The 27,468-nt window shown below is 35.9% G+C and overlaps 1 protein-coding gene across 6 annotated transcripts in view; it reads right to left on the bottom strand.

The window, feature by feature from the left end:
• KCNU1 (potassium calcium-activated channel subfamily U member 1) overlaps positions 1-27,468 on the bottom strand; it is a 146,724-nt gene that overhangs the window by 101,267 nt on the left and 17,989 nt on the right. For 4 of the 6 annotated variants that reach the window (XR_012007664.1, XM_072776408.1, XM_072776405.1 and 1 more), the window contains exons 3-13: positions 25,280-25,341; positions 24,105-24,195; positions 22,842-22,953; positions 21,783-21,858; positions 20,595-20,670; positions 15,546-15,716; positions 14,546-14,637; positions 12,702-12,812; positions 5,193-5,298; positions 3,614-3,696; positions 2,417-2,486 (exon numbers count right to left, since the gene is read on the bottom strand). Coding sequence is in view for 5 of the 6 variants with exons in the window: in XM_072776408.1 (XP_072632509.1) it covers positions 2,417-2,486; positions 3,614-3,696; positions 5,193-5,298; positions 12,702-12,812; positions 14,546-14,637; positions 15,546-15,716; positions 20,595-20,670; positions 21,783-21,858; positions 22,842-22,953; positions 24,105-24,195; positions 25,280-25,341 (1,050 nt within the window). In the remaining variant the exon portion in view is untranslated. Of the gene's footprint in view, positions 1-2,416; positions 2,487-3,613; positions 3,697-5,192; positions 5,299-12,701; positions 12,813-14,545; positions 14,639-15,545; positions 15,717-20,594; positions 20,671-21,782; positions 21,859-22,841; positions 22,954-24,104; positions 24,196-25,279; positions 25,342-27,468 lie in introns of all 6 variants that reach the window. The other 2 variants (XM_072776406.1, XM_072776407.1) reach the window with 2 other exon arrangements.

Below are 27,468 nucleotides of genomic sequence, written 5' to 3'. Positions count from 1 at the left end.
TATTTTGTAAATCCTTCCTTTCTTCTCTTAATCTCTTCCTTTGTGATTTGGTGATTTTCTATAGATCTTAGAGTCCTTTTTCTTTGTTGTGTATCTACTATAGGTTTTCCCTTTGTGGTTACTTTGAGGCTTATATAATTCATTTTAATAACAACCTATACTTAAGCTTGATCATGTTCTAAAACTATGTTTTTACTCCTCCTCCCACATTTTGTGTTTGATATATCACAGCATACAGCTTTTGGTCTTGTGTAGCCCTTACTAAGGATCACAGCTATAGTTATTTTTACTACTTTTGTCTTTTAACCTTCATACTAGCTTCATGAGTGATTAATCCACCTTTACATGATTCGATTATTCTGAATTTTACAGCACATTTTCCTTTGACATTGAGATGTATATTTTTGTATCTTTTCCTGTTAGTAATTAATGCCCTTTCCTTTCAGTTTTAAGACATTTCTCTAACATTTCTTATAAAGTAGTCCTAGTCATGATGAACTCCTGTAGATTTTGCTTGTATGGAAAACTTTCTTCTTTAATTTCAAATGACAACACTGCTAGGTAGAACATCCAGGGTTGGCAGTCTTTTTTATTTCTTTAAGTACTTTGAAAAGATTAGGTCACTCCCTTCTAGTCTGTGAAGATTTTTGCTAAAAAATCTGCTGGTAGTCTTATGTTGGCTACCCCTGCCTTTCTTTTTCGTTTTTAAGATTTTACTTATTTGACAGAGAGGGAGAGAGCAAAAGCAGGGGGAACAGCAGGCAGAGGAAGAGGGAGAAGCAGACTCCCCACTGAGCAGAGAGCCTGCCTCGGTGGTCAATCTCAGGACCCTGGGATCATAACCTGAGCCAAAGGCAAACAACCAACTGTAGCCCAGATGCCCTACAGTAGTTTCCTTATATATTACATCTTACTCTTCTCTCGCTGACTTTAAGATTCTTTCCTTGTCTTTAGCTTTTGACACTTTAATTATGAGTTTTAGACTAGGTCTCTTGAGTACATCTTATTTGGAATTCTCTGAGTTTCTTGGATGCGGATGTCTGTTTTCTTCCTCAGGTTAGGGAAGTTTTCAGTCACCATTTCTTCAAATACATTTTCTGCCCCCTTGCTTTTGTTTTCTCCTTCTGAGACTCATATAATGCGGAGGTTGGCCCGATTGACACTGTCCCTTAAGCTATTCCCACTCATTTCACTCTTTTTTTTATTTTTTGCTACTCTGATTAGGTGTGTTCCACTACCCTGTCTTCAAGTTTGCAGATTCTTCTGCTGCATCTAGTCTGCTGTTAAAACTCCTCTATTGCATTTTTTGGTTCAGTTATTAAATTCCTCAGCTCTGTGACTTCTATTTAGTACTTTCTTATATATCCCATCCTTTTGTTGAAGTTCTCACTTTCTTCATCCATTCTTTATGACTGTTTTGAACTTTCTGTTAGGTAAATAATTCATCTCTGTTTCACTAAGGTCTTTTTCTCAGGTCTTATCTTATTCTTTCATTTAGAAAATATTCCTCTGTTTTGTCATTTCCCCTAAAATTCTGTATTAGATAAAATAGCCACCTTTCCCTGTTTTGAAGAAATGGCCTTGTGTAGAAGTTGAGCCTTATCATTCAACCCTGCCATAGCTTCTCATTGTCTCTCAAACCTTTGTGACTGTTTAATTAGCCTAATTCATTTTTAGGGGCTCCCAATAGTTGAGATAATGCCCAGAGCTGTCAGTGTCCCAAAGAAAAGGATCTCAGCACCTAGATTCAGGTGGATTGGAAGTTAGACTCTCAGGCAGCAACTGTTGAAATATGAAACTATATTTCTTTATGAATTTACATTTTTAAAAATATTTTATTTATTTATTCATGAAAGACACACACACACACACACACACACAGAGGCAGAGACACAGGCAGAGGGAGAAGCAAGCTCCACTCAGGAGGCCTGACATGGGACTCAATCCCGGGTCTCCAGGATCACACCCTGGGCTGAAGGCAGTGCTAAACCACTGAGCCACCTGGGCTGCCCATGAATTTACATTTTTAAGTGATTTTTTAAAAAAGATTTATTTATTTAGAGAGAGAGCAAGCACAAGAGTGGGAAGAAGGGTAAGGAGAGAGGGAGAGAACCTTCAAGCAGACTCCCTGCTGAGAGCAGAGTCTGATGTTGAGCTTGATTCCAGGACCCTGAACTCATGACCTGAGCCAAAACCAAGGGTCGGATGCTTGAATGACTGAGCCACCCAGATGTCCCATTGTGATTAACAATCTTAATGAGACTCCAAATTTCATCCATAATTGGAAACAACTTTTTGAGTGCAGATCTATAGGTCTATTAATTATAGAAATTAATAAGTTATTTTACTTAGATAGAGTAAGTCATTTAACTCCATAGACTGAAAGAGGAGGAAAATAAATAGGCCGGAATCATACCTTGTTATGGGATTGAAGTATCTGTATGATGACTCTGGTACTAGGGTAATAGTTCTTGATAGAGAGAACCCTACATGAATAACAAATATGCTCATGAGTGATGTGCCATATCCAATAGCTTTGCAATAAAATTAAATTCAGAATTAGATTGATGTGTGGGTAAGCATAATAAAACAACACATAAAATTCACTGCTATGCTGTTTTCTAAAAATGTTCTGTTTAATAGCATACACAGGAAACAGTGCTATTGTTTTAGTGATTTAATAAATGAAATCTATGATATAGTCAGCTCTTGATACTAGGAGACTCTAGTCTTCTGAAACCAGTTCTTGAGGAGGAAATAAACTGTTTCATGTATTTAAGCCTTCAAACTCAAACACATTAATTACAGGAAAAGCAGATTGAATTTCTGTCTATAACTTGAAGTAGCTCATGGACTGTCTTGTTGAACTTTCTCATTATACATATTAAGAAACTAAGGTCTGGTTCATATATATTGTATTATTAACCGCATATGTTCTCAACAGCTTATTGCTATTTGTAGAATCACCTTCAGTTACTTATGTTTATTTTGTTTTGGGGACTAAGAATTCATCTGGGTTAGGCACAATTCCATTGCCATCACAATGATAGTTTGAAGCAATTAATACAAGTGAAGATCCCACTCACAGATAGCTCATAGTTAAAGATGGTCAACACCAATTCTAGCCATCTTGATGACATTTTCCAATCATCACAAGCATGTTATACCAAATGATATACAATATTTCACCAGAACTACTGGAGGAAAACCCCAATAAGTCAAGTCTACTAACAGAGCTCACCAATTACAAATGGCATCTTTATTTTTGGTGGGTTAAAGATGTTATTTATGATGGTGTTACCTGAACAATTAGTTATCAGTTATTGGTATGCTTGCTTTTTTTTCAACTTAAATAGTTATTATCCATATGAAACTTTAGGCAAGTATGTGGAGAAACACAAAGATACTCAGAATACTCTATTTTTACTTCCTTATTCATACATCTCCACAGCCTTTGGGAGAAAAAAAAAGGCATAAACCTGGACTATAATGAACATAGTCCTATAAGAGATGACATCTTTTCCTATTTAGTCCAATGCACTAGGCTTTATTTTAAAAGAGGAAAAAATAAAATCAGCATTGAAGAATATAAAACAAAGTGTCAGCTTCTTACCTCATAATGTTTGAAGTGTCTTCAGCATGCAAATCACTGCACAAAGGGTTAGCTATAATCAGACATGCTTCTGCAGATTCCACCTATTCTTCAAAGTTAAACAGCAACCATCTTGTTACTTACAGGGGAAATACTCTACTGTTCCCCCTTTGGGTTTTCTTATGTTTTTTTTTTTTTTATAAATTTATTTTTTATTGGTGTTCAATTTGCCAACATATAGAATAACACCCAGTGCTCATCCTGTCAAGCCCCTCCTCAGTGCCAGTCACCCAGTCACCCCCACCCGCTGCCCACCTTCCCTTCCACTACTCCTAGTTCATTTCCCAGAATTAAGAGTCTCTCATGTTCTGTCACCCTCTCTGATATTTCCCACTCATTTTTTCTCCTTTTCTCTTTATTTCCTTTCACTATTTTTTTATATTTCCCAAATGAATGAGACCATATAATGTTTGTCTTCCAATTGACTTATTTCACTCAGCATGCTACCCTCCAGTTCCATCCACGTCAAAGCAAATGGTGGGTATTTGTCGTTTCTAATGGTTGAGTAATATTCCATTGTATAAATGGATAAAGAAGATGTGGTTTATTCCTATGGTTTTATCATAAAATTTCCCCTAAGAAAGAGAACACTCTTGAGAAAGAGTTGTAAAAAGGATGTCTTTACATCAGGATGAGTCCTGTAGATGCTGTAAGGGTTGGAAGTGCTCTGACAAAGATGCAAGACTGCCTTAAAATGGGTAAAGTGGATACTTATGTTTTTCCTGTTGTCCAAAACCAAGTTTTTAAGCAACTACTTGTATATTTATTTGCCTTTCAGGACAGCAAAGAATAGAGGAACTGGAAGTATGTGTGGTTCAAAGTAAGCAGTCATTCAATATCTATGGATTCTGAATCTTAAGGGTCTAGCAAATTATTGAAGTGGCTCTTGTAATACTGAGTTGTGGGAAAAAGAAAGATTATTCTGAGTCTATCACTTTCTATTTCAATTCTCTATGTTGACTATAGATTTCTGATCTTAAAAACTGTAGCCTTTGTTTATATGAGTCTATGAAACCTAAAACATGGGAGGAAACTGGCTTTGATCTTAATTGAAAGCTGTCTAGATGGTTGGACTTTGCTCATTATTTTTCATTCCAATCTTAATGGGATTTCTGCTATTTTCCTTAATGTTTCTCCTATCAGAAGGCACATCAGTGTGTTTAGAAAAAGTTGGGAAATCTGTCATTTGGTAATGATCCTACTTGGTTGGGAAGATTAAACACACTTTTGCTATCCATAACTTTTTCAGATTTCTTAGACTTATAAAATAAAACTGCACTAGACAGAATTTAGTGAAATAAATAAATGTAAGCATAGGCAAACAGTGAGTTCTGCTTGATATCTGTCAAGGAGGAATTAGAAACCAATTACTACATTTCCTTTATGATCAGTTTTTAAAATTGAGGAAGTCTTATTTTCTTCCAATTTAAGCATCTGGAGTAATACTTTTAAAAGAGCAATATATCTTATCATCTTAATTGTTGCAGCTTAGGGAAACTAAAAGAAGAAGAAAAAAAAACAAAACAAAACTAGTTCTTACCGCAACTCGTCTCAGATCATCCCACTTAAGTGCAGATCCAGAAATAAAAGTTGTATAGGCCATGTTGCACTTAAATACAGTTTCTAATTCCAAAGAAGGAGGGACCCTGGGCAAAGAATATAGTACCAAAGATGTAAAAAGATGCCTGAATTTGGTTTAGAGATTGTTATATCTTTAACAGAACTCCTAATCTCCTCTAGGAAAACATCCATCCTCCCTTACTAGTCCATACTGGTCTTATTTCAGGCATGGGCTTGAAGATCAAGCCTAGTCAATCACAGTGAGAAGAAAAAATACAAATCAGGTTGATGCCCCAAAATTTAAAAAAAAAAAAAGGAATTACTAAGGATGAAGTTCAGTATAAAATAAAAACATTTCGATTATTCAAAAAGATATGGCTTTTTAAAACAACAATGAATTTAATGAAATAGCTTCTAAATATATAAAGAAAAAATTAACAAAACTAGAGAGATTTAAATTGATGACTGACTTGTCATTGTCATGAGAGATTTCAACACATCTCTTAATTACTGATTAAGCAGGAAAAAACCATCAATGGTTTCTAAGTCCTTTTTTCCCTTCATTAAGGTATAACGGACAAATAAAATTGTGAGATACATAAAATGTATCATGTGATAATTTGGTATGTGTATATATTGTGAAAGGTTTCTTCCCATTAACTTAATTTTCACATCCATCACTTTACATAGTTTTGTCTTTTTCAGGGTAAGAACATTTAAGTTCTACTCACTTAGTAAATTTTAATTACACAATATAATGTTTTAAGTTTTAATCACCATGTTATACATTAGATCCTCAGAAATTATTCATCTTAAGATTGGAAGTTTGTACCTTTTTACCAGCCCCTGTCTTGTCCTTTCCCCACATCCCAGCCTAGGGCAACCATCTTTCCACTTTCTGCTCAATGAGTTTTTTTTTTTTTAAGATTCCAGGTATAAGGTAGCACACAGTATTTATCTTTCTTTGTCTGGATTTCAGCATAATGCCCTCCAGATTCATCCATGTTGTTGTAAATAACAGGATTTCCTTTTTAAGGCTGAAAAGTACTCTACTATGTATGTATGTATATATGTTTGTATGTGTATGTATGCATGTATATGGAAGTATATGTATACACAGTATGCATATACACACATGTGTTATATATATGTATTTATATATATATTCATTCATCAATAGACACTTAAGTTAGATTGTTTCTATACCTTGGCTATTGTGAATACTTTTAATTTTTTTTGAGAAAACAAATATTTATCAAATTACTTGACAAATAAGGAAAGGCTCAACATACTACAAAAATTAATTGTCATACATATTATGATCTCTAATCACAATATATTTTAAGTTAGAGGTTGATAACAAAAGAATAGACTGTTTAAAGTCACATGGGTTAGGAGGCAATTATAACAAAGGATATAAAATTCTTAGAAATAAATCATGTTGCAAACACTAAACATCTAAGCTTTTGGATACAACAAATGCAATGCTTTAAAGGAAATTTATAAACCCAAAGAAATAAGAAGAAAATAAAAATAGAAGTGCAAAGAATGAAATAGAAGAGAAATATGAAACAAAGAAGAGCAACAAAACCAAAAGCTATATCTTTGGGAAAAAAACAACCAATAAAAAACTAATACAATAGGCAAAGCTGTAGTAAAATCAATGGGGAGAGAGAGAATACAAAATTGCAGGGAATCGAATTCAATATATTGAATGAAGAAGATAAAATACCTACAGAAAAGTCAAGATAAAAATAAGAGTGAGAGAATACAGCAGATAACCAAATGCAACAGCTTTGAAGATTCAGACGAAACAAATTACCGAAAATATATCTTATCAGAACTCACTCTAGAGGAGACAAAGCCCATATAGTCCTAGTACCATTAAAGAAATTGAAGCCATAATTTAAAATCTTTTAAAACAAACTAAAAGCAGAACACACACATACACCAAACAAAAATTTAAATCCACCAGTTCTAAATGGTATTACAGTATCTTCTACCATACTTTCAAACATCAAATTATTCCATTTTCATACAGTGTCTTTTGAAGATATTAAAAAGAGGGAATAGTCTCCAGCTAATATTACAAAGCCAAAATAGCCATAACTTCAAAACTATCAATGTAATTTACCACATTAACAAATTAAAAGTGTGTGCATGTGTGTGTGTGTATATATATATATATATATGTAGAGAGAGAGAGAGAGACACCTCAGATGCAAAGAAAATGTTGATGAAAATATCTTTACCCAGTTAAGAAACACAGCTCATAGTGTATGAGGAATAGAATATCCTTAAGACCACAAAGAATATCTTTAAAATAAAAAGGATGTCCATAATGACAAAATATTAGAAGAGTTTTCTTTGTGAGAAAGAAAAGATATAATTGCCAATTTTTTTTGCTAATGTTATATTTGATATCTCATCAAGTACAATAATAAACTAAAATAAATTGTACACAGGATTGGAAAAGAGAAAATAACTGTCTTTATTTCAAAATACTATTTACATAGAAACCCCTAACACCACTATAAAAAATGATTTAAATAATGGAAATCAAATAATATGGATAGATAGAAGATTAATATACAAAAGTCAATTTTGTGTTTTATGCCAAAAGCAAACAACTAGAAAAAGTAATTAATAAGACACAATTTCCAATAACATCTGAAAATACCAAGTACCTAGAAATATAAACAAATATAAAATATCATATTATTATTGTTTTATGTTGTATATTCTCTAAGCCTAGTTATCTGGCTTTTCTGGAAGTTTTGAGAGCTATATAATTACTATTTATACATTTTTTTCTGCTTAATTTAGTCATAAATAATTTTGTTGCACGCCACTAGGTATCCTGACTTACAGGAATATAAATTAATATTTTACCCTTATGACAATTTATATCATATCTTTGATTTTTTTCTCAAATAACAGGTAACCAAAGAAATAAAAGTAACAATTTCTCATTTTTGCTTAAAATTTTGCAAGATTTTTGTGGCCTGAAATAGCAAATTGTTATTTCTTGAAATTCCTTGGCTTGATTTGCTCAGTTGGGTTTCTTTTTGGCTCCATGCAATTTTGTTGGAGTCACTCATATGTCTGCATTTACCCGGAAGAGCTGGCACATGGATGGGCCTCCCCTCCATCAGAGTAGGTGAACTTCTATAATGGTTTAGGGCTCCAACAGACTGGATGCTGAAGCTGCCAGGCCTCTTAAAGGCTGGGCCTATAACCAGCCCAGTCACTTGTATATATTTTAATAAGTTCAATTTTAAAATTATTAATATTATTAATATTTTAATAAGTCAAAATGCCGGTCCAGTTTCAACAGAAGGGTGAACAGACTCTACTTTTGTTGGAGGAATATTGGCAGACATCTTCTAAAACACTCTTCGACAAGAATTCACATCCCTCCCCTGGACAAAATATCCTCATTTTGTCTCCCCAAAGTTTTATTTCTTTAAAGCATCAGCTTAAAGTCCTGGGTCTTGTCATCTACATTGGGTCTAGAACGGGTCTCCTCAGGCACAGCTCCTCCTCATCTGATGACTATGACATAGGTAGACAAGTCATCATCAACTCAATGCCCAGCATACCATGATGAGCAAAGATAGGAAAACTAGAGCAGACACTCCAAACCAAACAATGCGAGGGGTTACCAGATGGCATGTAGGAATGACTGGTCCACCAGAACTGTGAAATTATCTAAGCGCATATTATCATGCCCCCTGATTCAGATGTTTTTGATTAGGGGCCAATTATGCTCTCATGAGTCAATCCATTGTTTTTCTCAGTTCTTGTCTTTGCCCTCTGACCCTATGATCCCCTTATGTTTCCCTAAAAAATGGCCCATGTTTGTCCCTGAATGACTCTCTCAGCCTAATTTCTGCATCTGCTGAGTTGGGAGCCCAGAGGCATTTGTTTCCATTGTGAAGTCTCTTTGTCCCATTTACTCCAAGCTGGCAGTTAATTTAGCAGTAATTTAGTTAATTTAGCAGTAAAATCTTCTTTAAAGCTTTGATGACTTTCTATAAATATTATTCAGGTACATGCCCCCAAACTCATACCCTTTGGATTCCTTTGGAGACAGATCTCTATTTTGAGACTGTGAGAACTTTGGGGAGAATGTCCTTCAGCTTCATAGAAGCCCTTTTTATACCCTATATATCTATAGGTCACCACCTTAACTTTCCCTGGGGTCTTAACAAAGGATCTTACAGCTGCACCCTTGATTGGATACTGTCCATTTACATTAAGGTAATATCTTATAGCACCCTGGATTTGATATTTTTACCCCCTGAGGTCATTTACCTCTGACATTCTTTGGCCAGCTGGAGAGACTGTTCTGAGGCTTCTATATTTTGTTTAGGTTCTGCTTGAAAACTAAAAACTTTCTTTTTTACCTCTATTTTCCTACAATATCTCATTATACATGATTATACTGAAGCAAAATGACACTTATCATTCTTCCAGGAAATTTTCGCAGCCACCTTCACTATCGTGCTATTTTTTGGTGACATTGTTACCAAAATTGTGCTCTTCTTCTTGCACCCAACAGCAATTGTCCCCACTGTTTTTCTATCTTCTGCCTACCACCTGTTCCAAGGAGAAAGCCACATTTTGACTTTTGTTATGATGGCAGCCCACTTCCAGGACCACATTTATATCAATTATCTCTTTCCACAAAACAAGCCACTCTGGAACTTACTGATCTAAAACAAAAACAATATACTATTGTCTCTCTTATGTGATCGGAGCAGCCGACAGCTGGATGAGCCTTCTCCCCAACAAGTTACTCTGACTCATCACAGGATGGCAAAGGGCTTCAAGACAGTGAAAGTTGAGACTGTCAACCCTCTTAAAAAGGCTAGGCCTGAAACCAACAAAGGGTCATCTTTGTGGCATCCAGTTTATCAACTCAATCAGAGGCTAGCCCAGATTCAAAGAGAAGAGGAAGAGACACCATCTTTTATTGAGAGGAGCAGCATGAATATACAGTAAGAGAAGGAAACGTTAATAGCTATGTTAAGGAAGGACGCCTAGGTGGCTCAACGGTTGAGCGTCTGCCTTTGGGCTGACTGCATGAAGCCTCTGCCTCTCCCTCTGCCTGCGTCTCTTCCTCTCTCCATATGTCTTTTATGAACAAATAAATAAATAAACAAACAAATAAATATTTTAAAAATAGCTATGTTAAAGAAAAATCTACCACAATTGCAGATTGTGAGGAAATATAATGGAGTAGTGAGAAAGAAGGATTAGAAGACTCTAATTTAGGGGTATCTGGGTGGTTTAGTGGTTGAGCATCTACTTTTGGCTCGGGTCGTGATCCCAGGGTCCTGGGATTGAGTCCCACATTGGAGTCCCTTCAAGGAGCCTGCTTCTCCCTCTGCCTATGTCTCTGCCTCTCTCTCTGTGTCTTTCATGTATAAATAAAATAAAATCTTTTAAAATATTAAAAAAAAAGAAGACACTAATTTAGATTGCTTGAATTAGGGGTAGGGAGTACTCTCTGAGTGCTGAAGAATAAGAATAAACTGGTCATATAATAGTAGGAAAAGAGCTTCTGAGAAAAAAAGCACAAATCATTAAAGTAGCCTTTCTGAGAAGAGACAAAATATTAACTTTGAATGGGGTTGTGATAGTGGAGATGAAGTGATAGAAATAGAATTAGTATTTATTAAGGAGACAAAATTGATGATCTTGATGAAAGTGGACACAGGGTTTGAGGAAGAGAGTTAGCAAAAACAATGCTTCAGTCTCTGTTTTAAGGGACTGCACTAATGTCTTATTTGCTGAGATAGAAAATGCCAGTTTCTTTCCTTTACATATACATTTTTTGTCTTATTAGCTGAAGAGAGGAGTTTACTTTTGAAAAGGTTAAGTCTGAGGGCTTTTTGAAAGGAGATGGGAAAAAAATAAAAAATAATAATTTAAAAAAATGAAAGGAGATGGAAATGAAGTCTGAGGTGGAAATATCCAATAAGCAATTAGTTGTGTGAATATGGAACCACAGAGAATGTCTGGCAGAGGATATAAATTTTAGAGTCATCCAGAATTATAGGTAATTGGAAAAATTCTAGATGAATTTTGCATCATTTAAAAATTTCATTCTCTTGATAAGTACCTATAATAACCTACATTAGTCCATGAAAATACAGAAGTAAAAACATCTAATGATTTCCTTTTCTGTCTCAACTGGATTATAATTATTAGCCCTTTATTACTAATTTTAGCACTTTTTTAAACTATTTTTAAAAATAAGGATTCAAGTAATATGCAAATTACTGAGAAGGCAGGCAGGCAATGATACTTTAACAGAACTGTTGGCTGTCCCTAAATAGCACCATGAAAGAGTTCAAAACACTTATTGGTTATCCCATATACAAGAGCCCAAAGTTATAGTGGACTGGGAATTCCCTAATGTAAAAAGTACAAAATGTTAAGCATAAAATGTGTGAAGGTTGAAGTGACTCCATATACAATGCTGTATAAGATCAAAATGTCATTTCAAATCTGTCTGACTTATTTAGTGATGTGTGCATAACTGATGAGCCACTTGGAGAAAATAAGGAAGTTGGTTCACAACAATTTATACAAAATCAATTCCAGAGAGCTTAAGGACATTGCTTGAGGGTATTGCTTAATTCTAGAACAGAGAGGCCAAAGAATGCCAGATGTCAATATGAAAGAGCCAATGGATTTTAGTGCATGTAAATCCAACACTCTGTACTAAAAAAAAAAAAAGAAAAAAAATGCATGCACACACACGCACACAAAGGCAGAGAGAGAAAAATATTTACAACATACAACACAAAAAGTTTAATATCAAATACATAAGACTGCTTAGAAGTCAGCAAAACAACAGATAGCCATCCTCGTAGAAAAGAAGATATGAGAAATGAAAAGACAAATTCCTTCATTCATCAAAAAAGAAAACAGTCAAAACCTAAAAATTTTTCAGTCTCAGTAGGAACCAAAATTGAAAAATAAAACAATGAGAAACCATTTTGCCTACTGAAAAATCTTTTTGTTTTAAGTATGCATTTTCCAGTGTTTCACAAAATAGTTGACCTGGATTCTACTTGTGGAAATGTAAGCTTCATAGAACAAAACATCATCAAAAACAATACTTTCTGCACCTACTTGAACTCACATTTCCAATTCTAAGAATTAACAGCATAATAATTATAAAGTACACTAGACGTGCACATTTCATGGCCATATGTAATAATAATAAATATGGAATACTTTCCTAAATGATAAGAAATCTCTTAGACAATGTTAGGACATACACAGAAAAACATCAGGCAAGATATATTCCAAAATATATCCCTGGTCATAAGATTGCCTTTTCTTTTCTTTTTGCTTATTGTTATTTCCTAATTTTCTATGAATATTGCAAGGGCAATTCTCTTCCATTAAAAAAATGCACCCATATTTCAATTGTTAATTTAGTGCTCATGAACTGTACAGATACACTTACTCTCCCAGAAAAACAATCTCGATGTTGATTTCCCCAGGCTTATACCGGAGAAAATTCCTCAGGAAAGCAGTCACACTGTCAACTGTAATGTTTCCACAGACCACGATGAACCTAGGGAGCAAGACTATGTGAGGTGGATCATTGGAGGAACAGAAGTATCTTGCTGTCAAGACTTAGATATGGACAATTTGCTTAAACACAGTTATAAATCCATCTGGTATTTGAATTACCCAGATTTTTAAAATAGAAACGCTGAAGAATTCATCTCCAATAGAGAAAAGAAATGTCAAATTTCTGTAGTCCCAGTTCACCCCATGTTGGGGTATGAATCCAAACATTTGAATTACACATACCTTTTCAGGAATACAATAATAACTATCATAATTGCTATATTTTTCATAGTTGTTATAACTTGTAATTGACTGGCACATGTGTTACTTCACTTAATTTTTTTCACTTGATTCCTGATTAGCTGATATAATCTTTTTCAAAGGAACAACAGAGTCTCAGCATGGTTCACTGATTCTCTCATAGTCAAACAAATGGCAGAGGTGGCAATACACTCTAGATCATTTTGGTTTATCTTCCACATTGAAAACTATCTAGTCCATGCAAAAAAAGTGAGCCCAGTGGAGAGATATCTAGAGCAGGTGCAAAAATCTATGCATGTAACTTTTACAGTGAAAAATTGCTGTCAATTTCCTTAGGTTTCCTTCATTTAAAGAAGCTATTTTTCCCTGTATTATTCATTTAAGGAAACTGAAAGTGTACATTTAGCCTAACTTAATTTTAAATTTTTCAGACTTCTTGGGCTACTTTGGCATATGTTCCACATCCCTGTCCTGCAATAAATTGGGTCAGACTTTGGCTTATGTAGTTCATTTCATTGTTTTCAACTCATTTTTATTATTATTATTAGTAGTAGTATTATTATAGTATTATTTTTATTATTTTATTATTAGTAGTATTATTATAGTATTATTTTTATTATTATTATTATTAGTAGTAGTAGTAGTAGTAGTACTACTACTACTACTACTACTACTCTCCCCCTCAGACTCCTAGGTCAATCTTGGTTTTCATCCAATTATGCTAAAAGACCACTCCAAGAAAGTTTCTCTTCACTGTACTTGTTTCCTCTATAGCCAATCAAGACAAAATAAGAAAGATTGGCTTCAAATTTAATATCTCCAATTCATTCTCTCCTCCTTAGATGTGAAAACCATAATGGAAACTGAAGTAACACATTACAGAGAAATAGGGTAAGAAATAGCACCAACTCTTGTTTCCCTTCTGGAACAGGTGGTTGTGACACAGACAAAACAGGTGATCTATGAAGTGTTGTAGAAGATGTGGCAATTCTTATTCCACCTAGGAAACCTCTGCCCATGAACGAGCCCCCATGTGGTATAGGGGGGTTTGGGCCAAGATAACAGAACTGAAGTAATTATTTTAAATTTGAACTGTGACTTTAATTTGATCCATTATGTGAAGTTAGCCATAAGTTAATCACATGATTAAAATGAATAGGACAGTTAGTAAAAGATGTATCAGAATAGTTGGTGATAAGAAACATAGAAATATTGCCACAATCAATACTTGACAGGGAATGGCAACATTCTCTTGTCATTTTAGTTTATTTACTAAGTGCTAGGCATCTATATAGCAGGGTTTATCAAATAGCAAATATCTTCTTATGGTATTTATTTTAGCCCAACTCTGTTAATTGAATGAAGGACCTTGCCAATATATTCACCTAGGCCAGACAATAGGTGTTTAGAAAGGGATATGTGACTAGTAGGAATTCTCAAACTGTAGAAATTATACTTGAAAGCTATACTTACTTCTTCCCTTTGACTACTTCATAGGAACTGGTGTATTTCCTCTTGTTAGCAAAAAGTTCTACCATTTCAGGTATATAATTCGCAAATAGGATCTAAAATGATCAGCAAATAAAATCTTAGGTGTCGTTATTTTCTGATATAGGGGGGAAAGGAAGGTGCACAAAACTTTCTCTTATCTATGAGGGATGTGACTGTGAACTCTCTTTAAAAGGCAGACCATTTTTTTTCTTCCTTACTTCAATCTTTGGATTTGGTTTAAATCGAATAAAGTGCTTTGCAGCATTCAAAATGATGAAAGCAAAGACAAGCAGTAAGGCAACCTTTTTTCCTGCCCATTTTGCTCCCTACTCACATCTAACTGCCTTTCTGACCCCTGGAGCTGGTACTACTTGAAGCCTTCGAAAAAATAAAGCATGTGGGACACAGCCTTTCTCTCCAAGGAAAAATGACTGAAATGAGGGAATGTAACAATGGACAGAGGAATATCACCATAGTGGAATGGAGAATTCTGTTAATGGTTTTTAAGGAATTGAAATTCAAGTCACTAAAAGAAAAGGAGGTTTCCTTTGCCCATGACAAGTGCAGATACTCACATATCTGAGGTAAAATGCTCCTTCAGAGAGAGCTTATGCATTTGGTCTGGAAATAACAGAATTTTCTTCAAATCTAATCTCAAATGCCCTTCTTCCTCTTTGGAAAAAAGACTGATGGGCAAAAGATAAAGGAATATAGGGTTGCCCAATTCAGTGTAGAGGCTAATAAGGAAAGTCTGTTCTCCTTTGTCTGTTATCCTCATGTTTGGCAATCAAGCGATTACATCATGCTCTCCAGGGGATGTGGTTTGGGAAATATGGGCTCTTAATATCTTCCATTTTCATTTGACATCTGCTCTGAATAATGCAACATTCACTCTCAAACCTATATTGCTTTATTTCTCACCATTAACTACATGTTTTTGGTTTATGTAGCTATATTCAAAGATATTAAAAATATTCTTCACCAAACTCCCCAGAGTGAAAAACATGATGAAGGTCCGTCCTAGGGATGTCTTGGCTACCACATCTCCAAAGCCAACAGTTGACGTTGTTGCCATGACCAGGTAAATAGACTCAAAATATGATATATTCTGTGAATTTCTACCTTTGAGCCAGGGATCACCAGAATTTTCCACCTGTCCAAAGAGAGGAGATTCAGGAAAGATCTCTGAATGGAATCCAAGGGAAAGTTTATAAAGAATAGGCAAAATACTGCATTAGTTTCAGTTAATTCAATCCAAATGAAGTATTAAGTGATTCCCTGGTTGCACTAAAAAGTTTGCAAAGTTTGGGTAGTTATTGTGAGTCTTGTTTTCCTTTATTGTGCTGAACTCTGAGAGGACATGGTAGCTTGAACCCACATTTGGAGGGCTCCATGGGACTGGCTGCCCATATCTTTTTCTCTTCATCTGGGCAAGTAATCACATCCAAGAGGCTCTCAGCCACCCCAAAGGCTCTCAGATGGATTAATTATTGTTTATTCTTATTTTTCACTAGCTCAGTGTTATCATTAAAGAAGAAGCACTTAAAAAAAAAGAAGCACCTACATAAGCACTTCATTTCAATGAGCTTAAGCACATGAAGGCTAGTGTCTAAGGAAGAACAAACAAACAAGTTTTCCAGGTTATTCTGCCCTCAAAACAAAAAATCTTTTCAGTGATTAAGAAAAAACTGAAGAATTTTTCCTCCGATTTCTCCCAAATAATAATTATATAATGTATAAAATTTTGTTTTTCCATTTTTAGACTTCTTTTCCAAATAGCTTACATATTTCCTTGCTATTCTATTTTTATTTATTGCAAAAAATGATAAAATGTTAGATATGACTGAGGAAAGTAGATTTTTTTGTTTCAGTGTTCAGAACTAAAACAGAAATTAGAAATAATATAGTTCACTCAAGTATTTGATCACTTTTTTAAAGTGACTTTTTCTTTTTTTTTTTTTAAGATTTTATTTATTTATTCATGAGAGATACAGAGACAGATGGAGAGGCAGACACACAGGGGGAGAAGCAGGCTCCACGCAGGGAGCCCGATGCAGGACTCTATGCCGGGACTCCAGGATCATGACCTGGGCCGAAGACAGCGCTAAACCACTGAGCCATCCAGGGATCCCCTAAAAGTGACCTTTTCTTAAGTCTATCTTTCAAAAAATATTTTTTTTATTTATTTATTTATTTATTTATTTATTTATTTATTTATTTATTTATTGAGAGAGAGAGAGAGAGAGAGAGAGCAGGAGTGGGTAGAGTGGCAGAGGGAGAAGCAGACTCCCCAATGAGCAAGGAGCCCAATGTGAGGCTTAATCCCAGAACCTTGAGATCATGACCTGGGCCAAAGGCAGACATTTAACTGACTGAGCCACCCAGGTACCCCTAAGAATGAATTTTTCTTAAGTTTGATGAGTAAGTTAAAGTATAGAATCCTATAATACCCTACTCCAAAATAAGAAAGGGATCGTATGTCTTTATTTAACTCCCATGGCTGGCAGTGGATTTTGTTGCAAAGTCTACTAATCTGCTTCCCCTAACTTCTGAAATCTTCACTGTTTTCTAAGACTAGTGTATTACAATAAAACCAGTCTAAACCACACAGATTAAGTCATATATATGTATTTAGTCATATATATATAATATATGACTATATATATGTATATTCCCACAGGATTAAAATTGTTGCTTGCGACAGTTTCAAGATAAAACCCCATAGTGTCTTTTACAGCATCATCTCAGGACAGGGGTTCGATCCTATTCTGGCACAACATTTTGTATAAATTAAAAGTAAATTTATTTCAACCTGGAAATCTCCTTCACAAGTTAAGTCACCCTTTAAGGTTTAGCTCACTCTCTTTGGGAGTGTTTAGTGTTTCAACCACCTTCCCTCCTTCCCTCCCCGCACCTTTCTAAGATCTGACAGCCTCCTGCTGGTCTACTTGTCCACTTTGCTCTTCCTCCTAACCATGTGAGCATAGACCCATCAGTCCCAGATGGAAAATAAGCTAAAGTTAAGGTAAAGGATTATGGGCAAATGTCAAGATATCATTTTTAACCCCATATTGCAAAATTAAAATTCCATGTTTTAAAACTTCATGTTGTTTAACTTTGGATGAGAAGTGCTATAGAGGAGGACACAGGATGCTCTTCAATTTCCTCTTACCTCCCGACCATTTGCACAAGTTATGTCATCTTTATATTGTACACGTACGTGTAGTCCAACCATAATTCCCTCGGTTATGCCTTAGTCTACTTTTAATTCATTCAATAATGATCACCACTACTTTATATCATGGTTTCCTCATTCCTGAGTTCCTAGTTTTGATTCATCTCCTATGTGGTTGGATTTTATCACCAAGATATATTTTTAGAAGGGACTCATGGGTGTTATTTTCTCTTGCATACTTAAAATGACAGGATAGGCTATAGTTCCACACAACTTTGCAGCCCCTACTCTATCACCATCTGGTATTCCTTGATGTTGATGAGAAATCTGAGGCTAGGTTCATGTCTCCCCCTTATATAGACATTGCTTTCTTCTGCTTGGCTTCTCTCCTTATTTTTGAAGGTCAGAAAACTGCTCCAAAGTATGATTGGAATAAAGTTTCAGGTCATTTTTCCCAGGACATAGTATACCTTTTAACCCATAGATTCAAGACTTTATTTTAAAGCATTTTTCTGGTGCCATTTGTCATGTCCTTTTCTTCAGAAACATTAATCTTATGTTCAGTTGACATTGCTGGAGGAATTTATTCTTTTTTTCACATCAGTGTTTTTGCTGCAGTCCTGTCTACCATGTTCCTAAGCATGTCTTTGTCACATTTATTAATTTCGGGTCCTTCTAATGTAGTTTTCAGCTCTGGTAATATTTTTCCCTCTTTTCTCTGATATCATTCAGCCCATTTTTCCAACTCCTGCTACTGTTTAATAATCCTTTATTTAAAACCTTATGTATGGGATGCCTGCGTGGCTCAGTGATTGAGCATCTGTCTTTAGCTCAGGGCATGATCCCAGGGTCCTGGGATCGAGTCCCACATTGGGGTCCCTGATTCTCCTTCTGCCTATGTCTCTGCCTCTCTCTGTGTGTCTCATGAATAAATAAATAAAATAGTTAAATAAAATAAAACATATGTATTTTCTTTAAATTAGGATTTTTAAAGTTTTTCTAGCCTTTTATTTGTATTTTTCTCAAATATAGATTTATTTTTCTTAACTTCTCCTTTGTTTCTTTGGATAAGTTATCTTATAATTGTTCTTAAAACTGTTATATTAAATAACTGTTATTATACTTATGTCTCTGTGTCCTCCACCACAGCTCCTTGTTATTTTTGACAGAATTTATGCATGAGCATCATCCTGATTTCTTTCTGGTTAATACTCACCTTTTAATGATGCTAATTTTTAGCCAAAGGCCAATAAGTATATGTAAAGATGGCGAGTTCGGACAATTAATAGCTTTCATTTGGCTTTATCATTTCAAATATCCTCCCAAGAAAATCTGCCATTTTCTTTGCTCTTGGATGTAACTCTTCTAGGGTTTCAACATTCCAGATGTTGGAATGCCTTACTATGGATATCCTTAAGTCATAAGCCATTTGGTTGCTTCTCTGTGTTGCTCTGCATGCATCCTTCACTGGAGGTCTCCTCACCTGGGTGACTAGATGCCCAACAAGGGCGCATATTCACATGCTTAGAAGGGTCGAGAAAGAGACTTTGATTCAAGTGAGCCTGGTGGAAACTGTGTCCAACTCAAGAGCATGTGCTATTAACAGGGAGTAACTAGTCTTCAACAAGGACTGTTGGTGGCCTCGGGAGAGTGGATTGCCAGAACTTTGTATTTTCCCAAAGAATACAGAAACTTGAGTTTTTATGTGAGCTCTTTATAAAAGTTAGCAAGAAAAAAAAAAATAACAGAAAGTACAAACTAATTAGGTCAAATAAAATAGGTCGATAGGCCACATTCAGCCTAAAAGCCCTACATTGGAACTGCTACTGAAGACAAAAACATCCTGGTACCATGGTTTCTCCTATAACACTCTGTTGCCTACCATTCTGTGATGACCAGCAGGTCTTCAGAAGGACACTGATGATTGCTGCTCTCATGGTGAGCCCATGCACCCCACCGCAATCCTCTAGACACAGAATCTGCTTGTCCTACTGTGATTTTCTCTCTGGGCAATTTCTCTCCTGCTTAAGGATTGAGGAGGGATGCGGCTGGTTTCAGATTTCTTGAAGGTTCATACCATAGTTTGCATTTGGTGTTTGACATTTTGCTTGTCAGCTGAAGATGGTAACTATTTTTTTTTCTTTTTTATCATTAGTGCTTTAATTAATTTTGAAAGAAGGACTCAAGTGAAAAGACTCCTGCTGTATTTTTTGTTTTGTTTTGCTTTTCTCAAAGACCTCTGCTCTTAAGATCCTACTTCAATATGTGCATTTTTAATGACTTTTCCTCAACTGTCCTCAAGCAACAGAGTCCATAGAAGGAGTTAGCTCCTTCTTGTTGAAACCTATTTATTATAATGCCCATTATGTGAGCTAAGAATGAGCCTTTCCTGCAGGCAAAGGAGGCAGCTATGTATGCAGATTGATTTTAGGAGATCTAAGAAAGCCCCAAAGCTCCCCTTTGCAACTCACCAATTCCTCTCCCAAAACTTTTCAGCTTTATTAGTGTGAAAATCTCTCACTGCCTTCATTTCTTTGACTTTTTATTCTTTAGTAAAATGCGGAGACCCCTATAAAGATACAGCAATAAGTTTCACCTATTGCTTATACATTGGAAGGGTAAGCTTGTTAGATCCTTTCCTGAGAGTAAGTTTTGAAAGTTGGAAGACAGAACATAGATGCCTTGAGTGCAGGAAACATGTATTTGTGAAAAATATGGGGGTGCAGAAGAACCAGAAAGGGGAAGTAAAATGATAAACCTCACAGAGTGAGACAGGAATTCAGGTTTGCCTGCATTTTTTAAAGAAAAGAAGTTTATGCTGACCAGCAACATTAGAGAGCTTAATGAGTTGCTTACCAGGTGAATGAATCCTGCAGCAGTGAACCAGGTACTGAGGATTATTGATAATAGTTTGGAAAGCTTCACTGAATTGCTAGAGGAAGAAAGACAAAAAGCTGTTGGGGTAGAAGCAATGGTACGTTTACCTGGGAACATTATTAACAATGTGGGATCCCAGACACAACCTCTGATCTATAGATCTGCATCCTCTGCTTGATTCATATAAACATTAGAGTCTCAGATGCCCAGCTCTAAACATACTGGGTCATACACATTTGCCCCAAAACTTTACACTTTGTTATGATATCCACTAGCCTGATATTATATTGCTTTTAAAAATATGTGTGTATCATCATAAAATAGATTTGCTAGATTGTTACACTGTCTAAAGTAAAAATAGGAAGTGCAGTGCCCTAGGCATACAGAGCATGGGTTCGTAAAAGGAATTTTGAGTGGATCACAGAAATGTCTCATATTGCTAACCTCATACCAGGATCTTTGAGTGAAGGGGATCAGACAAGCTTCTGTTTCCCAAGTAAAGCTCTAAAATTTAGCTGAAATCTCTGTGGTTTTAAGGTAGGGCCACCTGTTACACCAGAAAAGCCCAGTCCCCACTGTTCCATAACGCATGAACACTTAGCAGTGAAATCCACCTGGCCTATAAAATTTGATGCTTCTAGGGAGGATGTAGAGGCATGGAGATTTTCAGTGGGTAACATTAAACCAAACTGCTTAAAACTTTAGAAGTATTACTGCTCAAAGGTAGTTTGGATTTTTTTTTTTTTTTTTTTTTTTTGAGGCATTTAGGTGGCTCTATTTTTGTAAGCAATTTCACTGCTGCTACTGGGCACCTCGTGCTCAGAAATTGTCTTAACATTCCTAGACAGAAGAGATGTGATTCAAGATAGCAAGTATGTAGAATCAAAGCCTCTGGATTACTTTTAAAATGTTTTTTGAGGAGAGAGACAGAATTAAAGTCTAAATGGCCTTGTTCATTGCAACTCTGCAAAACAAAGTAGAAACAAACTTTCAAGTGATTGCAAACTTCTCAGCCAGCATATGATGTTAATACAGTGGGAGGGAAGGAGTTAATAGTATCTTGGGAGCTAAAATTCTGATGGGAAATGAGTTGAAGGTTCAGTTTACATTTTAATTCCTAATCCAAACCAGCAAGTTAGCAGGACTTAAGGCAGGGCTCACATTTACCTGGTTCTGATGGCTCGGAGAATTTGCAGGATTTGAGGGAGTTCTAGCAACCGCAAAGCTCTCAAGAACCTTAAACCTACAAAGCAATCAAAAGGAAAAATCTGCCAAAAGAAGAGGGTCACTTCTGGGAGTGGTCTGGGTTATAACACAATTGTGACTGTTCATACTCTTCCTCTCTGAGAGATGCTGAAATACAACAGAACACTGCAGATTTAAGAGCGTGGCCTCTAGTTCAAATCCTGGCCCTGGCACTTAACAGCTGGTACAATCTAAAGCAGTTCCCTTAACTTCTCTAGTTCCTCATCTGCAAAATGGGAATTATAAGTACCTACCTCATGGGGCTGTTGAGCTAATAACATAAAACATGTGGAAGCGTGGCTCAAGTATCATAAGCACCACTCAACACTTCACTCAATTTCACTGCTCTTCAGAATAGACAGTAAATTACTCATAAACCACTTAAACTCCTGACTATAGAATCTCTAAGATCTGCTCCTCAGCCTTCTTCACATGATGTTTTGCTTTATAATGTTGGATAATTCTAACAGCAAGGAATATTGGTAGGTAATAGGTAATAATAAAGAATTCCATAAAAAGTGATAAAAGCCACATGCTCATGTGCTGTTCATACATCCACATTAAAGACAAAAAAATAATTAAATAAATCTCTAACATGTCACAGCCTGTCTGGATATGATGATTTACAGCTTTTAAAGACCAAGGGAGGCTTTTCATTTCTTCCAGTCCATGTGGAATCCCTGCATAAAGGTGCTGCAGGGGGATGGGATGTTTGGGCTTTGCCTCTGAGGGTGTGGATGAGCCAGTCCATAAACAATAAACAAACACTGTCACGTACTGTGCATCAGCTATATCACCAGGCTGAGGTTAAAAAATTAATAAATTCTGAAAATATATTACAAAACCATATAATCATATGAGAAATATTTTTAAATAGCATTTAGACTTTAAAGGAAAATGAAGGATACTTGTGAGTGAACATAAAGGATTCTTTTTTTTTTTTTTTTCAGAGATTGTTCCTGAGTCCCACAACACACTTACCCAGCCAGTTACTCTTCAAATAATAAGAAATAAAGGTTGGTGGAATGGTAAATATATCCACAATTGAATTCATCTCCAACCAGAACTTGATCTTGTCATCCGCTGCCACAAACTATAATGTAAGAAACACAAAACTCCAAATTCTGTTACCCTCAACATTTTTCAAATGAACATAAGAGTAGCTTCTTTCAGCTATATTTCACTCATCCACAGAAGCTTTGATCTCATTCTATTATACATATGTATTTATAATATATATATCTACCTACACATATGTACACTTAGCTATATAGATGAATATATATTAGTATAGATCCACTTCTACTGTCCTTATATCTATAAGTGGGTATTCAATAAATGAACCCATTTTACTCACCAGATCTCAACTCCCACACTTCAGAATGAATACTTTGACCTTCCCTACTGCTCCCGGAACTTTCTGATATATATTATTACATAGATAAAGCCTCTTATTTGTGAGTAATGAAGATTTAAGAAAAAGTACAACTGTCTGGAGGCCTGGCTGGCCAACCCTGCTGTCTGAGCTTCCCTATTTAGATTGAGAAAGTAAGCATTTCCAGAGGGAGATTACTGTAAAAAGAGGTTGATGATCTGTGTGGTGAGAGTTAAGTTTTGAAGGAAGGTCACAAAAATACAAGTTAATATATATGCACACACAGAGACACTGTACACACATGTATATATACACATAATGTATATATACACATGGATATATACACATATACAGTCTCTGATAAGCATCAGATGGATAAATACAATGAAATCCAGATCTAAGATGGATCTTCAACAAGTGCCTGTGGAATGAGAGAATTATTTAATAAATGAATGTAACAAAAATGAAACAAAGATATGTACTTTATACAGTTATATGGCATATTTGCCATTAGTGGAATCAGTGGAGCCAATGGCAGTTTCAGAGGCTATTACTCAGGTTTGCTAGCTTGTGGTTATTAGCAAAGCCTTTTCAGTTGTAGGTGGGAAGCCCATACGGAGGACAGTGTGACAGAGTGAGGATATTTAAAAGGAATCATTTCATTTTCATTGAGATTTTTGGCCTAGATACAGCTTCAAGTGCAAGAGAGAGTTTTCATGTCTCTTTTTACATTGGACAATTTGGGCACAGACTGTCTAGTTTTAGAGCCTGAAAACATAGGCAGATTGTACAACTAAGGCACATACAGATCTCTCTGGGTTGCACCTGTTGTGTTCATCTGTTTACACCCACTCTCCATAGATACTTACTCTCAACCCAAAATAGAAACTAAAGAACACATTGAAACTCAAATCAATAGGGATGGTTTTGTCTTCGTAGGAAGAACAGCTTCCAACAGGGCTGGAAAAGGAACAAGAGCAATTTATAAAGATGTACATTTTAAGAGCTCTGACTATATAAGACCAAATAAAGAGAAAGAATAGACTATGTTCTAATTATTTACCATGAATGGTTAATTCAAGACACTTAAGTTCACATCTTAAGGAAATTACTTTTCTCGTGGGAAGAGGTATATACAAACAAAACCATGGACTGCACATGTCGTTGAAAATAACAGAACAATTACCTGTTTTCCTTTCATAGAGTTTATTGGTTCTATTTCTGTTTTATCAATGAGGAGTCAGAGGCATTGAGATTATGTGGCTCTTCTTGGTTGCAAGACCATCTACCCAGGCAGGACATTTTGGCTTCTGTACCCCTCTGATACAGAGCTACTCTAAGCCAAATGGATTGATCTGAACCCAAATTTAAAGACATTTCCTAAAAAAATCAGTAAGGAGTTCACAAAAGAATGACTGCTAGTTTCCCTAGGATTTCTAAAGTTACCTGATTTCTGTGGCCCTTAATCCCAATTTTACTGCAGCTGGAAATCCAATGTAATTCCCAGCTGATCAATGTGGAGTTCATATTAGATTGGGTTGTGTCCAAGAAACCATTCTAACTTGGGCATAGAAGAGAAAAGCTTTAGAGAAGAGCAAACAATAACATACTCCTTTATCCCAAGTGAGCTCTAGCATTTTCCTTTTTCAAAACCATCCAAAGTTGTTTGAAATCTATGAGAAACCCTGAAACAGCTATAGAACTGCTGTTTCAACACTTGAGGACTCCAAAGGCATAGAACACCCTCCTAAGTGGTCCAAGGTTGGATACCATAGCTGGAGGCTTCTAGTCTCAGAGAATCTAGAATAGACCTGTGTACAGCACCCCAGCCCCTAGCAATGCATGATGATAGGATACAGGGGAAACCCGTGCATTTTTCTGTGGAAATGTGTATAGTGCTTCTTGGGGAGAACACTTATCTTTTTTATGAGCTTGTGTGTGTGTATGTCTAGAGGCATGTTAAGCATTACTCTTAACAGACAACTCCAAATTAGCTGACAACATACTGACATAGCAGACAAGGGTTACTAGTGATTTTACTTACTCAGAAGAGTTGATGAAATAGATTATAAGAGACCCAATGCTTAGTACAAACACAAGGATCACCTGGAAAGAAAAAAAAAAAAAGAAAAACAAGGACCAATGTACAAATCATTTTATTGACATATAAATAAACAAACCAACAAAATTGTGTTTTCTATTTTAATCTTGCCTATATATACATAGCCATTTTTTCATGCATTCATTTTTCATGCATTCATTCATGCATTTATTCATCTGCTCAAGAAAAACTGTTTGGACTTTTACTGGGTATTCAAGAAATGACATGCACCCACTCATTTAACTTATATAATTTTAATTCCCATACACTTTAGAATAAACACTTTGGCCCTCCTACTGCTCATAAAGCCTTCTGATCCCAAGAAGTCCTATCATTTATTCATTCCTTCACTCATCAAACCTTTATGGAGTGCTTAATATGTGTTATACACTGTATTGTGTGCTGGAAATGAAAGCTGTTGTATATAGGCTCTGGACTTGAATTGCCTATGATACTGAAACAGAAACAGCCCCAATAGAACCATCTAAAGGATAGTCAAGGTTTCGACAGGAGGGAGTGTGCTGTAAATGAGGAATAGAAAAGGAGTGCATTTAACATGCCAGTGTGCCTGGTTTGTGAAAGAAGCAGAGCTGGTGAAATGTAATCAGAAGTTTACCCCTTCAAGATCCTCTAGGCATTTGGATGAAACTTTTGAAGCCTCCATGAATTTTCAGGTAAACTTAAGGTAAACAAACATTCCTCCAGTAATTTCTAATTTTTAAGCCATTTGTTTCTTTATGTTCAGTCCAGTGTATTGGTAATACTAATAATAAAACTGAATTTTAGTTACAATTAAAGCTTTACTCCCTTCCAGCTCAGGTGTTCCTTGAGGAGGTTCCCTGTAGTGGGAAAAGGATCAGTTTCCTCCCTATTAACCGTCTTTGAGTTTTTATTTCTAGTTGCCCACTGACTAGGTTAACTCTGGCCTCTCTAGAATGGTAGGTCAGTGTTGGAGAATGAATAGAAGAGGGTGGTCAGAAGAGGAAATGCTGGACTTGACTGCAATTAGATAACCAGGCTTTCACCCTGGAGCTCTGGGAATGAGAGGTATTTAATGTTTACTTGTATGGGCCATCTCACTGCTCTTTGGAAATACCAATTCAATTCATATTCAGATTTAACAGAGTATTTTTTTAGTACCCATCATGACCCAAATATTATTCTGGTGATTGGGATCAGTGAACAACATATATGAAGATCCCTGTCATACATCTAGACAATAAATAAAGACAACTAATATGTAACTTGCATGGTATGTTAGAAGTTACATGCTAGGAAAATAAAGTTAAGCAAAGTAAAGGGGATCAGAAATGCAAGGGCAGTGGGGAGAAGGGTTGCAGGGGGGGATAATATGTAATCACTAATGTCTCTTTCGCAATTCCTTTGAATTGGGTGGAAACATGTTTTTGAACTGATTGGTCACGACTCTTTTCTCAGTACACCTCACATGCCTTCTTCTGCTGGAACCCATACCCCTCCAGATGCTTACTTGAGGAGGTAATAGAAGACTCACATGTGACCCAAATCTGGCCTCTGGAACAGTTCAAGCTTTCTTTGCCCCCAAAATAGCAGAAGTACAGATTATCTTCAGTGTGACAACTTCTGCATAGAGTGGCTAGCCCAACAGCCCCTCATCAGAAATGAGCCAGTTGTCAGTCCTCTTGTATCCCCAGTGTTCCAAGAGATGCAAACTGAAAATTCTGAGCAGTACCCTGTAAGCCTCTTTCCTTAGGCTTGATGTAAGAAGAAAGCACTCCCACACCTCTGACACAATAGAACTTGTTCCAAAACTCCTCTTTTATTTCTGACTTCTATTTTTTTTAAAGTTTTTATTTAAATTCCAGTTAGCATACAGTGTAACATTAGTTTCAGGTGTACAATGTAGTGATTCATCACTCACATACAACACTTGGTGCTCATCATAAGCACACTCCTTAATCCTGATCACCTGTTTCACTCCCTCCTCATCCCATCTCCCTTCTGGTAACCATCAGTTTGTTCTGTATAGTTAGGAGTCTGTTTCTTGATTTGCTTCCTTCTCTTTTCTTTCCCTTTGCTCATTTGTTTTGCTTCTTAAATTCCACATATGAGTGAAATCATATGTTGTCTTCCTCTGACTTATTTCACTTAGC

This window comes from Canis lupus, chromosome 15 (genome assembly GCF_048164855.1).
Source record: "Canis lupus baileyi chromosome 15, mCanLup2.hap1, whole genome shotgun sequence".
Lineage (NCBI taxonomy): Eukaryota > Metazoa > Chordata > Mammalia > Carnivora > Canidae > Canis > Canis lupus.
Note: the sequence above shows the minus strand (reverse complement) of the source record. Positions and strands in the feature narration are given on the sequence as shown.